This window comes from Mesoplodon densirostris, chromosome 6 (assembly GCF_025265405.1).
Source record: "Mesoplodon densirostris isolate mMesDen1 chromosome 6, mMesDen1 primary haplotype, whole genome shotgun sequence".
NCBI classification, from domain to species: domain Eukaryota; kingdom Metazoa; phylum Chordata; class Mammalia; order Artiodactyla; family Ziphiidae; genus Mesoplodon; species Mesoplodon densirostris.
In genome coordinates this window covers 20760897-20772330 of record NC_082666.1, presented here as the reverse complement: position 1 = coordinate 20772330, position 11434 = coordinate 20760897, and the positions used below count along the sequence as shown (strand labels likewise).

Below are 11434 nucleotides of genomic sequence, written 5' to 3'. Positions count from 1 at the left end.
CCCCTCAGTTCAGTGTTTCTCAGTCCTTTTCATGACATGGCATACAGAGGAAATATTTTTCTGGCACAAGGACAACCTGGAAGGGATTTAGAACTCCTGCCAGGCTGCTGTTGGCCAGAGGACTCTGGCCTGTAGGGCTGTGTCCTCACCCAGGTTTTGCATAGCCACTGGGAATACTGAGGGGACCCTGTCTCCAGGTAGCCTGGCTGCGGCACACCCATCAGCAGTGCTGCCTTGGACTAGGCAGGGCTCCAGCCAGCACCCACCCGTGGCAAAGGGACGAGCTTTTTCCCCAACTGCAGCTGATGCGTGCTCCCAACTAACGCCTTCTCTAACATAATGTGGGGACCAGGGTGAGGCCTTCAAGCCAGAAAGGGCTGAGGGAGTAAGAGGGCCAGCCTTAGGGAACATGTACATTATTAAATGTTTTCAAAGGTTGAAAATTTCTTCCATGTTCTTTGTTGGTAATTGGGCAAATCTCCCAGGTGCCAGCTCAGATCTTAGTGGTATGTTTGCTGGGAAAGGGATATCTTCCTCACCCCCATCCACATTCCCAGGTATAGGCGGGAGGCAGCTCAGCATACACAGCTGAAAGAGCCTGGAGACGGTTCTGTGCCCTGCACTGTGGGGACCAAGGGCAAGTCCCTTCCTGTCCTCTGAGGAGGTCACTTCAGAACAGTGGTCCTCCCATTTTGTTTCATCTGGGAACACAGTTCAAAGGCAATCTTACCTGCAACTTACCTGTAAGGCTCTTGGGCTCAAAGATGGGGGCCAGAGCCCTCCCCACTCTTCAGTTTGCTCAGTAATTCACTTGAAACACCGGGTGGATCAAATCAACTTTTTCAGTTGACATGACTTCTGAGGCCCTTGCAGCTCTGAAACCACAGCTCATGACCCATCTCCTCACTGCCTGACAGTTGGGAATTAATGTTGGGTCACCCGGCCTCAGCACCAAGCCCAAGGAAGACAGACCCACAAGAGGTTTGGCCAAGTCTGAGAAGAGCTTCCCTGCCTTTGCCTGGGCACAGTCTCTGCTCAAACCTGGGTCAAAGCCAATTTCTTCCACTTGGCACCCAAAGGCCCCCAGGCCATGCTCCCCCAACCACCAGTCTAACTCCCCACAGCAGTCTTCAGCCCACAGTTTGTGGGCCCACTGCCAGGAATGCCCCTCTTATCCCTCTGCCCATCTACGGGCCACCCCCAGCTCAGGGTCCACTCCAGAGCCCTCCCCGCCTGTTGGCACCAGAACATACACTGTGTATGCCTGTTTGTGTGCTTTTTACCTGTGGTACCCCCCGTGCCTGGCACTGGGCAAGGCACAGGTGTCCAGTAGATACGACCTAGAGAGGTGTGTGAAGGGGGAAAGGCAGGAAGAGACATGGAATTTTAAAAGCCCAACCTACTTCAGTCTCCAGTGATTCCCCCCATATTCCCTGCACTCCTGCCACCTCGTGCTCCAGTCCCTGTTCCCTGTGCTTTCCCACCCCCAAGCTATTCCTATGACTGGGGTGCCCTTCAAGACCGCCATCCTTAGGACACCTTCTCTATTCTCCGTGGATCCCCACTGCATTATGTCTTGTGTGACACGGATCCCATTCTACTTCTAACCTCGCAGTCAAGCCGATGGGCTTCGGAGTCAGACATGCCTAAATGAGAACTCCAGTACCCGCAGGTACTAAGCTCTGATCTCAGGCTTCTCAGGGGAGAGTCGCAGAGGCTTCAGGGCCTGAATGAAGGGCCCCAGGACCTCTGCTTCAACCCTAGCAGTTTCTCATTTTTCCTGTTTTGCATGTTGGGGCTCCACATAAGCTCTCCCTTGACAAAAGGCCCTGCTGCTAAAAAGAAAGTTTGAAAGTGTTGGTTTTGAAGCTAGTTGGGCCCTCATGAATCTTGGTGGTGGTGAGGGGGACTCGTGGTAGAAAATGGACACAGGTGTGAGGAATGAAGCATCTCAGAGACCAGGAGCTGGTTAGTGGCGCAGGGTTGAATGCCCCGCATTCACTGCTTTATAGTCCGAATGCATTATGGAGGCTGCAGGGGGAGGGGTGAAGGCCAGATCTCAGGGAAGGAAGGGGCTCCCTGTCTCCAGTGTCTGTTGGGCCCGACCGCTTCCCTCGCCAGACTCAAAGCCCTGGGGGTGAGCCCTCCAGGCAGTCAAGGGCAGGCAGGAGATGGGACAGTGAGGGGAGGACGTGTTCTTGGGGTACAGAATCCTTGACCGCAGGGTCCAAAGGCTCAGGGCCAGCCACCAGGAAGCTGTGCATACCTACGGCCCGTGCTCCCTTGTAATCACAGTGGTAACTGTCCCCAATGTGGGCTGCCACTGCCGGTTCCACCTGAGCAAGGCGCAAGGCCTCATGGAAAATGCGGGGATCGGGCTTGGGCCAGCCGGCAGCCTCGGAGGTCAGCACAAACTCGAAGTGTTCCTGCAGACCAAGACCCGCCAGGATGTCCTCCAGTCGTCGGTCAAAGTTGGAGACCACTGCCAGCCTCAGACCTCGTTTTCGGCACCCCCTCAGGGTGGCCTCAGCCCCCTCCAACACCTGCCAGGTGCGCGAACTGCTGAAGTCCTCGTACAACTGCTCAGCGATGGGGGCCACAGCCTGGGCATCCCGAACGCCTGCCTGGTGGAAGGTCTGCAGGACCACATCCAGCCACCACTGGCGGGAGGTGAGGCCGCGGCTCAGGCCATAGCTGGGGAAGCTGTGGCTCTGAGCCCTGTACGCCCGCCCGAAGGCCTGTCCCAGGGCCGCGGCCTCCACCTCCAGCCCATGGGCCCGGGCCTTGGCGGCATATTCCTCCCCCACGGGGTGGCGGAGCCTGAGCAGCGTGTCCTTCACGTCCCACGTCAGCAGTTTTAACTGGAGCCGACGCGCCATGGGTCTGCAGGAGGGGAGCCAGGCCACCCCACTTCCACCTCTGCCTCAGGTCCGGGGGCCTCTAGGGGAGGTGGAGCTGGACGGCACCGCGCCCAACAACCTGATGGTCTTCTCTTTCCAGGCTTCGTGGGTCAGATCTGCTGGCACTTAGGTAACGTCTTCACAGCAGAAGATCCTGGAGTGTGAGGGCAAGTGAGGTGGAAGTTCAGGCCTCGGAGTCCGAGACAGACTGGGTTCAAATTCTGACACCGCCAACTCACTGTGTGACCCTAAGAGTGTCACTCTCTGAAGCCCAGTCTCTTCATGTGTAAGAAGAGCACAGTGACTCAACCTCATAAGACTGTTGGACTAAATGAGATTATCTGTTCACTCCACCTATTACGTGCTAGATGTTGGGAAAGGGACAGATTTCTAGGCCTCATGGCATGCACAGGCATTAAAGAACAGGGGGTACAGCTATCAGACAAAGAACTACATGAATACTTAAGCATAACGAAGACAGCATGTACCATGAGGAAGGATATCAATCCAGAAACCCGATTTAGTCTTTGTTGTCAGGGAACTTCCTAAGCAAGTGACATTTCAGTGGAGATCTGAGAAAGCCTATTCAGGAAATGGAGGTGATTAAATATTCCTGGCACTGGAAACAGCAAGTGCAAAGGCCCTGAGGCAGGGCAAGGAGTCTGGTGCTTTGGGTAGATAGGGGCCAGCTCAGCCAGGGCCTCGTAGGTCAGCTAAGGAAACAATTATTATGACTGCTATTACTATTGTTCGGAATGTGAAAGACAGAAGAGTCTTTGCAGACCATCTGACCCACCCCTTGACTGTTCAGCTGGGAAAGACTGAGCGAGAGAGGGGCAGATATTTGCCTAAGGTCACAGCCAGCCAGCGGCACAGCCAGGACTAGAACCCAAACCTCCACATTCTCTGGCCAGTACTCCCTTCCACTGCTTAGGCGTACTTGGATTTAAAAAAAAAAAAAAAAAAATCTGATTTTAGTGAACCTGTACAGCCGAGGACAAAAGGCAGGACAGAGCAGCCTAGCCTGTTCCTACCAGTACTCCCTTCCACTGCTTAGACGTACTTGGATTAAAAAAAAAAAAAAAAAAAAAAATCTTATTTTAGTGAACCTGTACAGCCCAGGACAAAAGGCAGGACAGAGCAGCCTGTTCCTACCTGTCTTAAAGCCTCTCTCAGCCCCAGATGATGACGCCTGCCTGGGTAGAGAGCCAGTGAAGGATTACTGACCCAGTGCACAGAAAACAAATCCCTCAGCCTAAAGTCTAGAGGCTGGACGCAGCTTCTTGCCCCAGACGGAACTGATTACAGACATGCAACCTGTTCAGCTAAAACCTGAGGGGCCAGAGTTCAAAGTGCTGCCAAGTTGTTGCTGAGGGACGGACTTGGCTGGTGAATCTGGGGACAAGCCCTAGAGGAAGTTTGTCAAGGAAATGAATTTGTCAGTCTGGAACTTAGGGAGACCCGTCCAAAGACCCTCTCATTTTGCAGATAGGTAGACGGAGGCCCAGAGAGGGGCGGGAACTCGTCCAGAGTCACGCAGGGAGCCACTGGCATAGCTAAGACTAGAACAAAGGGCCCACAGCGTTTTCCATTTCTGGAAGCCGAAGTTGGGGCCTCTGGCTGCAGGCCTGAATTGCTCACCCTCCCTCCCCACCTCCAGGGTGCGGTGGCGCCAAAGTCCAGGTAGCCTTCTGGTAGAGCGACATCTCTACTCCTGCGGTATGCAGCGGAACCTCCCGCGCCAGTCCCCGGGGCACACGACCCACCTGCCTAGCGGGGAAGCCGGTCAAGAAGGAAGCCGCAGCCGCACGCCCGCTCAGGAAAGGGCGCAGAAGCTCGGCGGCGCCCCTCTTCTCCCGTGTCCCAGCCCTCCGCCTGCCTCCTCCGCCTGCCTCCACCGCCTGCCTCCTCCGCATCGCCCCGCCCCTTCCGCATCGCCCCGCCCCGCCCCGCCCCCTCCACTTCTCCTTTCTGTCCTCTCCGCTCGCTCCCGCTGCAGCTTCACCTTCCTCAACCCGGAACTCCTCCTCCCAAGGATCCGGACACCGCCCCCCACGTCCCCCACTCCCCGGAGGTAACCAGCCTGATTTGGGAGGCGGGAATTTGGGTCCCGGTCTCGCTTGCTGAGTGCTGGGTTAACTTGGGCAAGGCGCTGCCCCTCTCTGGTCTGAGTGCCCCGTCGGTACTAGGAGGGAATTGCTTTCAGGTGGAAACTTTTTTTTTTTTAAAAGAAGATGTTGAGGGTCGGAGTTTATTAATTAATTAATTTATTTTTTCTGTGTTGGGTCTTCGTTTCTGTGCGAGGGCTTTCTCTAGTTGTGGCAAGCGGGGGCCAGCTACCCTTCATCGCGGTGCGCGGGCCTCTCACTATCGCGGCCTCTCTTGCTGCGGAGCACAAGCTCCAGTCGCGCAGGCTCAGTAGTTGTGGCTCACGAGCCTAGTTGCTCCGCGGCATGCGGGATCCTCCCAGACCAGGGCTCGAACCCGTGTCCCCTGCATTAGCAGGCAGATTCTCAACCACTGCGCCACCAGGGAAGCCCTGAAACCTGTCTTAACCCAAGACAAGTTGCTGAGGGTAGAGTCCTCTGCAGTAACCTGCTGATTTTTTTTTTCTTTTGATGAAAAAAAAGTTGTCGTGTTCATCTCAAAAATGTTTGAAAATACAAAGTGAAAAGCAAAAGCCCAACCTCATTCATTCACTAACTGCTTATTGAACATCTACTCTGTGCCTGACCCTATTCTTCATGGAAGATACAGCGAGAAATAAGACGGGGTTCCTGCCTTCATGCAACATGGCATGGCAGACAAAAATCAAGATTTCAGAAGTGGTAAGAGCTATGGAGGTAGAAAACAGTGGTTTCATGAGCAGTGACGGAGGTGGGGGGGTGCCTCTTTGGATGAACCAGTTAGGGGAGGAGCAAAAGATCTGAATGGCAGCCAGGTGAAGCTTAAGGACAAGTACAGCTGAGCAAGGGCAATGGCCTCACCATTTCCCAACCACCTCCCAGGGATTGCTGCAGTTTTGGTTGTTATGCTATCAGACATTTTTCTAGGAGCACACAAATATGCATGCAATTTTCTTTCTTCCTTCCCTCCATCCCCCCCCCCGTTTTTTTTTAATAAAAACAAAACATCCTCCTATACACCAAGGCTGGTCTGTTCATTTCATTCAGAACTGCCTCACCCTCACTGGGCTCAGGCCTGTGAGGAAACACAAAGGTGAGAGTCTCAGACCTTGGCTGGCAAGGGAGAGCCTGACTCCAGGCCTTTCTCTTTTTCTGAGTAACTTTTTCAGCTGAGAAAAGGGAGGCTTGCATGTCACAGGAAAGCCAATGAGAGGTCCTGCTATTTTGAAACAAGCTTCTTTTTGGTTCGTCAGTTCAAAAATGGGTCCACTTCCTGGGTATAGTTTCCTTCCTAAGGCAGATGACAAATTCCTAGAGGGTTTCATCCTTTGATCTACCCTGTGTGGACTCTGGCCTGGTGATTGCTCCTGGAGGGACCTGGCATGTCACAATACTGGCTGCTGGCTTAGGTTATTTCTCTTTGAGAAACCAAGCTTCTTACATGAGGGCTTTTTCCTTGAGATTCTCATCCAAAAGCACTAAGTAAACCCAGGCTGGGCCCACCAGACACACATCTCTCTCTCTCTAAAATGTCATTTAGGGAATTCCCCGGTGGTCCAGTGGTTAGGACTCCATGCTTGCCAAGGGTGCGGCTTCAATCCCTGGTCAGGGAAGATCCTGCAAGCTGCGTGGCATGGCCAAAAAAAAAAAGAAAAAAAATCAAATTTCATTTACTTATTTTTTTAACTTTTATTAAAATATACATAGAGAAAAGTGCAAAGAAGTGTATATGTCCTTGAATTTTTACAAAGTGAACATACCTATACAGTCAGCACCAAGACCAAGAAAAAGAATATCTCCAGAACCCTGGTATCCCTGTCCTCTCCAAGTCACTTATTCCCATGAAGGGGAACCACTACACTGACTTCTAAATTCATGGTTATACTTGTCTTTGAACTGTATCTAAATGGAATACAGCATGCACTCTTTTGTCTTGCTTCCTTTGCTCAAAATTTTAGTTGTAAGATTCATCCATGTTGCTTTGAGTAGTTACAGGTCATTCATTCTCCTTCCTGTGATATTCCATTATATGAATACCCCACATTTTATTGTTGATGGACATTTGGGTTATCTTCAGTTTTTGGTTATTACAAATATTAGAAAATGTTGCTATGGACATTCTTGAACACATCTTTTGGTCACATGTGTACACATTTCTGTTGGGTAAATCCCTAGATGTGGAATCACTAGGCTATACATATGTGTATGTCCAGTTTCAGTAGATGGGGCAAGTTTTCTGAAGTGGTTGTACCAGTTGTGTGAGATTCCACTTGCTCCACAGTCTCAAAAATTGGCATTGTTGGGCTTCCCTGGTGGCACAGTAGTTAAGAATCCGCCTGCCAATGTAGGGGACACGGATTCGACCCCTGGTCCGGGAAGATCCCATGTGCCGCGGAGCAACTAAGCCTGTACACCACAACTACTGAGCCTGCGCTCTAGAGCCCACGAGCCACAACTACTGAACCCGCGTGCCACAGCTACTGAAACCCACGTGCCCAGAGCCCGTGCTCCACAAGAGAAGCCACCGCAATGAGAAGCCCGTGCACCACAATGAAGAGTAGCCCCCGCTCACCACAACTTCCGCGCACAGCAACGAAGACCCAATGCAGCCAAAAATAAATTAATTAATTAAAAAAAATTGGCATTGTCTATTTTTTTTTAATTTTAGGCATTCTGATAGATGTATGGTGGTATCTCATTACGGTTTTAATTTTAACTTCTCCGTTGACTAGTGAAGATAACACCTTTTCACGTGTATTGGCCAAGTTTTCACTTAATTTACATGAATAATACACGAATATATCCTTGTTAGATATAATACATGAATATAAAATGCACTTCAAGCTAAGGTAATATATAAAAGGAGAAAGTCCCTCTAAAAGCAATCCCTCACCTCTACCCCTTGCCATCCCTCCCCCACTTTTGAGCACTGGGCTTGGAGTTAGGAGACCTGAATCCAGCCTTGGTCTGCCACTGACTTGTGTGAATTTGGACGAGTCCCCTTTCTGAGTCTCTCTCATCTATAGAATTAGAGTGGTTGCTTAGATAGTCTCTAAGGACCTCTTTACTTTGATAGTCTGAGCACTGTTTCCGTGATTACAAGAAACTCCATGTGTTGGGAATGGCCATTTGCCCGCATATCCATTCTCTGCGTCTTCCTTAGTAATTGAACCCCTGAGTTTTAGCTGAGCGCAGGGCTGCCCCACCAGGCTCTGTTTTCCAGCCTCCCTTACACAACTAGGTGTGACCCTGTGACTAAGTTCAGACAAGGGCGGAATGGTGTGTACAACTTTCAGGTTGGACCCTTGTAAAGAAGCGTCATGCCCTCCATTTGCCCTTCTCCTCTTTCTGCTGACTGAAAAGAGGACCTGATGGTGGGAACTGGACCCAGCATCTATGATCATGAGATAGAAGCCGAGATGTGTTGAGGATGACAGAAGGAGGCAGGAACCGTGGCCCACCACCCCATATAGCTGACGTAGCCTGGACTACTTAGAGAGAAACATATTTCCATCTTAAGTTACGGTTATTTTGGCTTTTGTTATAATTACTACACTTGAATCCTGACTAACACAGAGTGACGGGGGAATGACTTTAAATTGGGTGTCAGGGCAGGTTTCTTTGAGGACGTGACACTTAAACCAAGATCTTAACAATGAAAAGGAAACAGCCATACAGATTTTGGGGGAAAGCATTCCAGGCAAAGGGGACGACCACAGGTGCAAAAGCTCTGAGATCCCACCAGCCTTCCGTGTAAGGAGGGAGACCTTGTCAATCATGGTGCCGCATCTCCCATTCCATTGTTTATAGGGACTGAACGGAGAGGCTGGTTATGTGACCTGAGCGGGGCCAATCAGAGACCTCCAGAGATTTGCTATGTGAATAATGGGATAGAAAGGATCTGTCTTTCTCTGGGATTAAGGACCATCTAAGGATCATGTTGCTGTCAAGTGGCAAAAGCCCATTTTAGAATAAAGCCAAGCTGAGGCAAACACATATGAGAGCTAGGAAGGGACAGAGGTCTCCACGAGAGCCTTTGACCCTAGATCCAGCTACACTTGACCTATTACAGCCCAATTATGGAAACCAATTACTTCCTTTTTTGTTACTGAATTAAGTTTCTGTCGCTGGCAACCAAGAGTACCCAGAACAATGCAGAATATGGGGTGTTGTAAGCCACAGGCCCTGATATGTGGAATTGGCTGGCAGAGTCCACATGGGGCATATAATAGGTCAGGACTCCCCCCTTCCCTAGTTGGGAAATTGGTAGTAAAATGTTTGGTTAAAATGCCTGTTGTTTTGGGGGACCCTCAACCATAGGCCCACTGAGGTAGTTTTAGGGACCTTTTTTTTTTTAAATAAATAAATGTATTTATTTATTTATTTTTGACTGCTCTGGGTCTTCGTTGCTGCGCATGGGCTTTCTCTAGTTGCGGCAAGTGGGGGCTACTCTTCGTTGTGGTGCGCGGGCTACTCATTGTGGTGGCTTCTCTTGTGGTGGAGCACGGGCTCTAGGGCACGCGGGCTTCAGTGGTTGTGGCATGCGGGCTCAGTAGTTGTGGCTCAAGGGCTCTAGAGCGCAGGCTCAGTAGTTGAGGCGTACGGGCTTAGTTGCTCCGCAGCATGTGGGATCTTCCTGGACCAGGGCTCGAACCGGTGTCCCCTGCATTGGCAGGTGGATTCTCAACCACTGCGCCACCAGGGAAGCCCAGTTTTAGGGATCTTAGTGAAACAAAAAGTGAGGATGATGGAATGTGTTGGCTATTTGTGGTGGCCTTCAGGATGTCCCACAGATACAAGCTACCGTCCACGCTGGCACATCTGAGTGGGAAATAAAAAAATCAAATCTTATTGAGAGAGGCCCTTAATGCTCACCAGATGCCTGGAAATCTAACAAAATGCCTTGTTGATTGTTAAAAACTGAGTTCTCTGCCCAAAGATAAAATTACGACTAGCAAGAAGGCACACAGCAGGAGACGGGGACTGTGGAGGAGCCAGGCCCCCCAGGACTACCCAGATCCCTCTAGCTGCCTGCCTGGTCATTACTGCCTTTGTAGACAAAGCATAGCTGGGTGGGGGTGGAGCAGACAGTAGGCTGGTACCTCAGGTGCCGAGTCCTGACTCCAGAGGGTGCCACTCACATAGACCATGATGCCTGAAGGCAACCCCATTACTGGAACTACTAATAGCATAATGTTAGGGCCATAATTTTGTTAGTTTATTAGGAGGTGGTATGGCACAGGGGGTAAGGGTAGAGGCCTTGGAGTTGGGCTATGTGAGTTCAAATCCCAGCTCTGCTGTTTTTGGTGACTGGGGTTCTAGACCCAGTTCTGCCACAAACTTGTTGAGTGGCCTTGGGAGAGTCACATAAACTCTGTCGATAGAGCTTCCTCATTGCAAACCCAAGCTAAATTTAGGATTCCCCTTCCAAGCCTTCCCACCTCAGTAAATAGCCTATCAGCCACCCAGGAGCTCAAGCCAAGTTCGTCCTTGACATCGAATCTACCTTCTAAATCCATTCCCTTCTCCATCCCCACTGTCACCACTCAGTCTAGGCCACATTTCTTACTTGCACTTTGCCACAGTGCTGTCAAAATGCTTTTATAAAATGCAAATCAAGAGCCAGTCATTCCCCTGACTAAAAGCCTTCAAATGGCTTCCCTTTCTCTGGGAATAATAAGAAGGCTCTCCATCTTCCTTCAGCATGGCTTCTGAACCCCTGCACGGTCTGGCCCTGGTGTCTCTCTGCTCAGTTCAGGCCTCTCTTCCCCATCCTCCCCTGTGTTCCAGCCACCCCAGCCTTCCAGCTCATTTTAGCCCCAGGGTTCCCTCTGCCGGGAATGCCCTTCCCTAAACATGTCTCAGCTTGGTTGCTCACTCTCCAGGTCTAGGTTTAAATATCAGACCCTCAGGGAAGTATTTTCTGATCTTCAAACCAGGTCAGGCCAGGTGTGGCCTTCACAGCACCTGTCACGTCATTGGTAATAGGTCCGCCTCTTGGTTCTCCTCAAGGAGACTCATCATCACTCCACTCAAAGTCTACCTCTGGGGGCTCTAGACAGTTATGTGCTCCCTGAGGGCTGTTTGTACCTAAAGGGCGGTGTCTATCTCCCATCTCCATGTGCCTAGAACAGAGTCAGGCCCCCATATGTGCTTGGCAGTGATGAATGTAGGATGGCCTTGAAGGATGTTCCCTTCCACACTAACCAGAAATGAGCTCAGGGGCCAGGGGCCAGGAAGCCAAGAAACTAAAGTGGCGGAAGGGTCTGGTGTGGCCCAAGCCCTGAGACCCATCAATGGCTAATCTCCCATGAATGTTTCGGGCCTCTAGGTGACTCTTCAAGTCCCAAAGGCTGAGGACAGAATGAGATCAGGTCTTCGGTTAAGTTGGCCACAGCTCTGGGGAAA

The 11434-nt window shown here is 50.9% G+C and overlaps 1 protein-coding gene across 1 annotated transcript; it reads right to left on the bottom strand.

The window, feature by feature from the left end:
- Positions 1-2007: 2007 nt before the first annotated feature.
- Positions 2008-4790, bottom strand: HDHD3 (haloacid dehalogenase like hydrolase domain containing 3). Its single transcript, XM_060101945.1, has 2 exons — positions 4667-4790; positions 2008-3054 (listed from the first exon to the last, which is right to left on the bottom strand). Exon 2 carries the CDS (start codon positions 2877-2879, stop codon positions 2124-2126), a length of 756 nt encoding a protein of 251 aa, XP_059957928.1. The 5' UTR covers positions 2880-3054; positions 4667-4790; the 3' UTR covers positions 2008-2123.
- Positions 4791-11434: the final 6644 nt, after the last annotated feature.

What these genes read in the sequence shown, in the direction of transcription:
- HDHD3 (XM_060101945.1), bottom strand. Translation starts at nt 2,879, where the DNA reads ATGGCGCGTCGGCTCCAGTTAAAACTGCTGACGTGGGACGTGAAGGAC.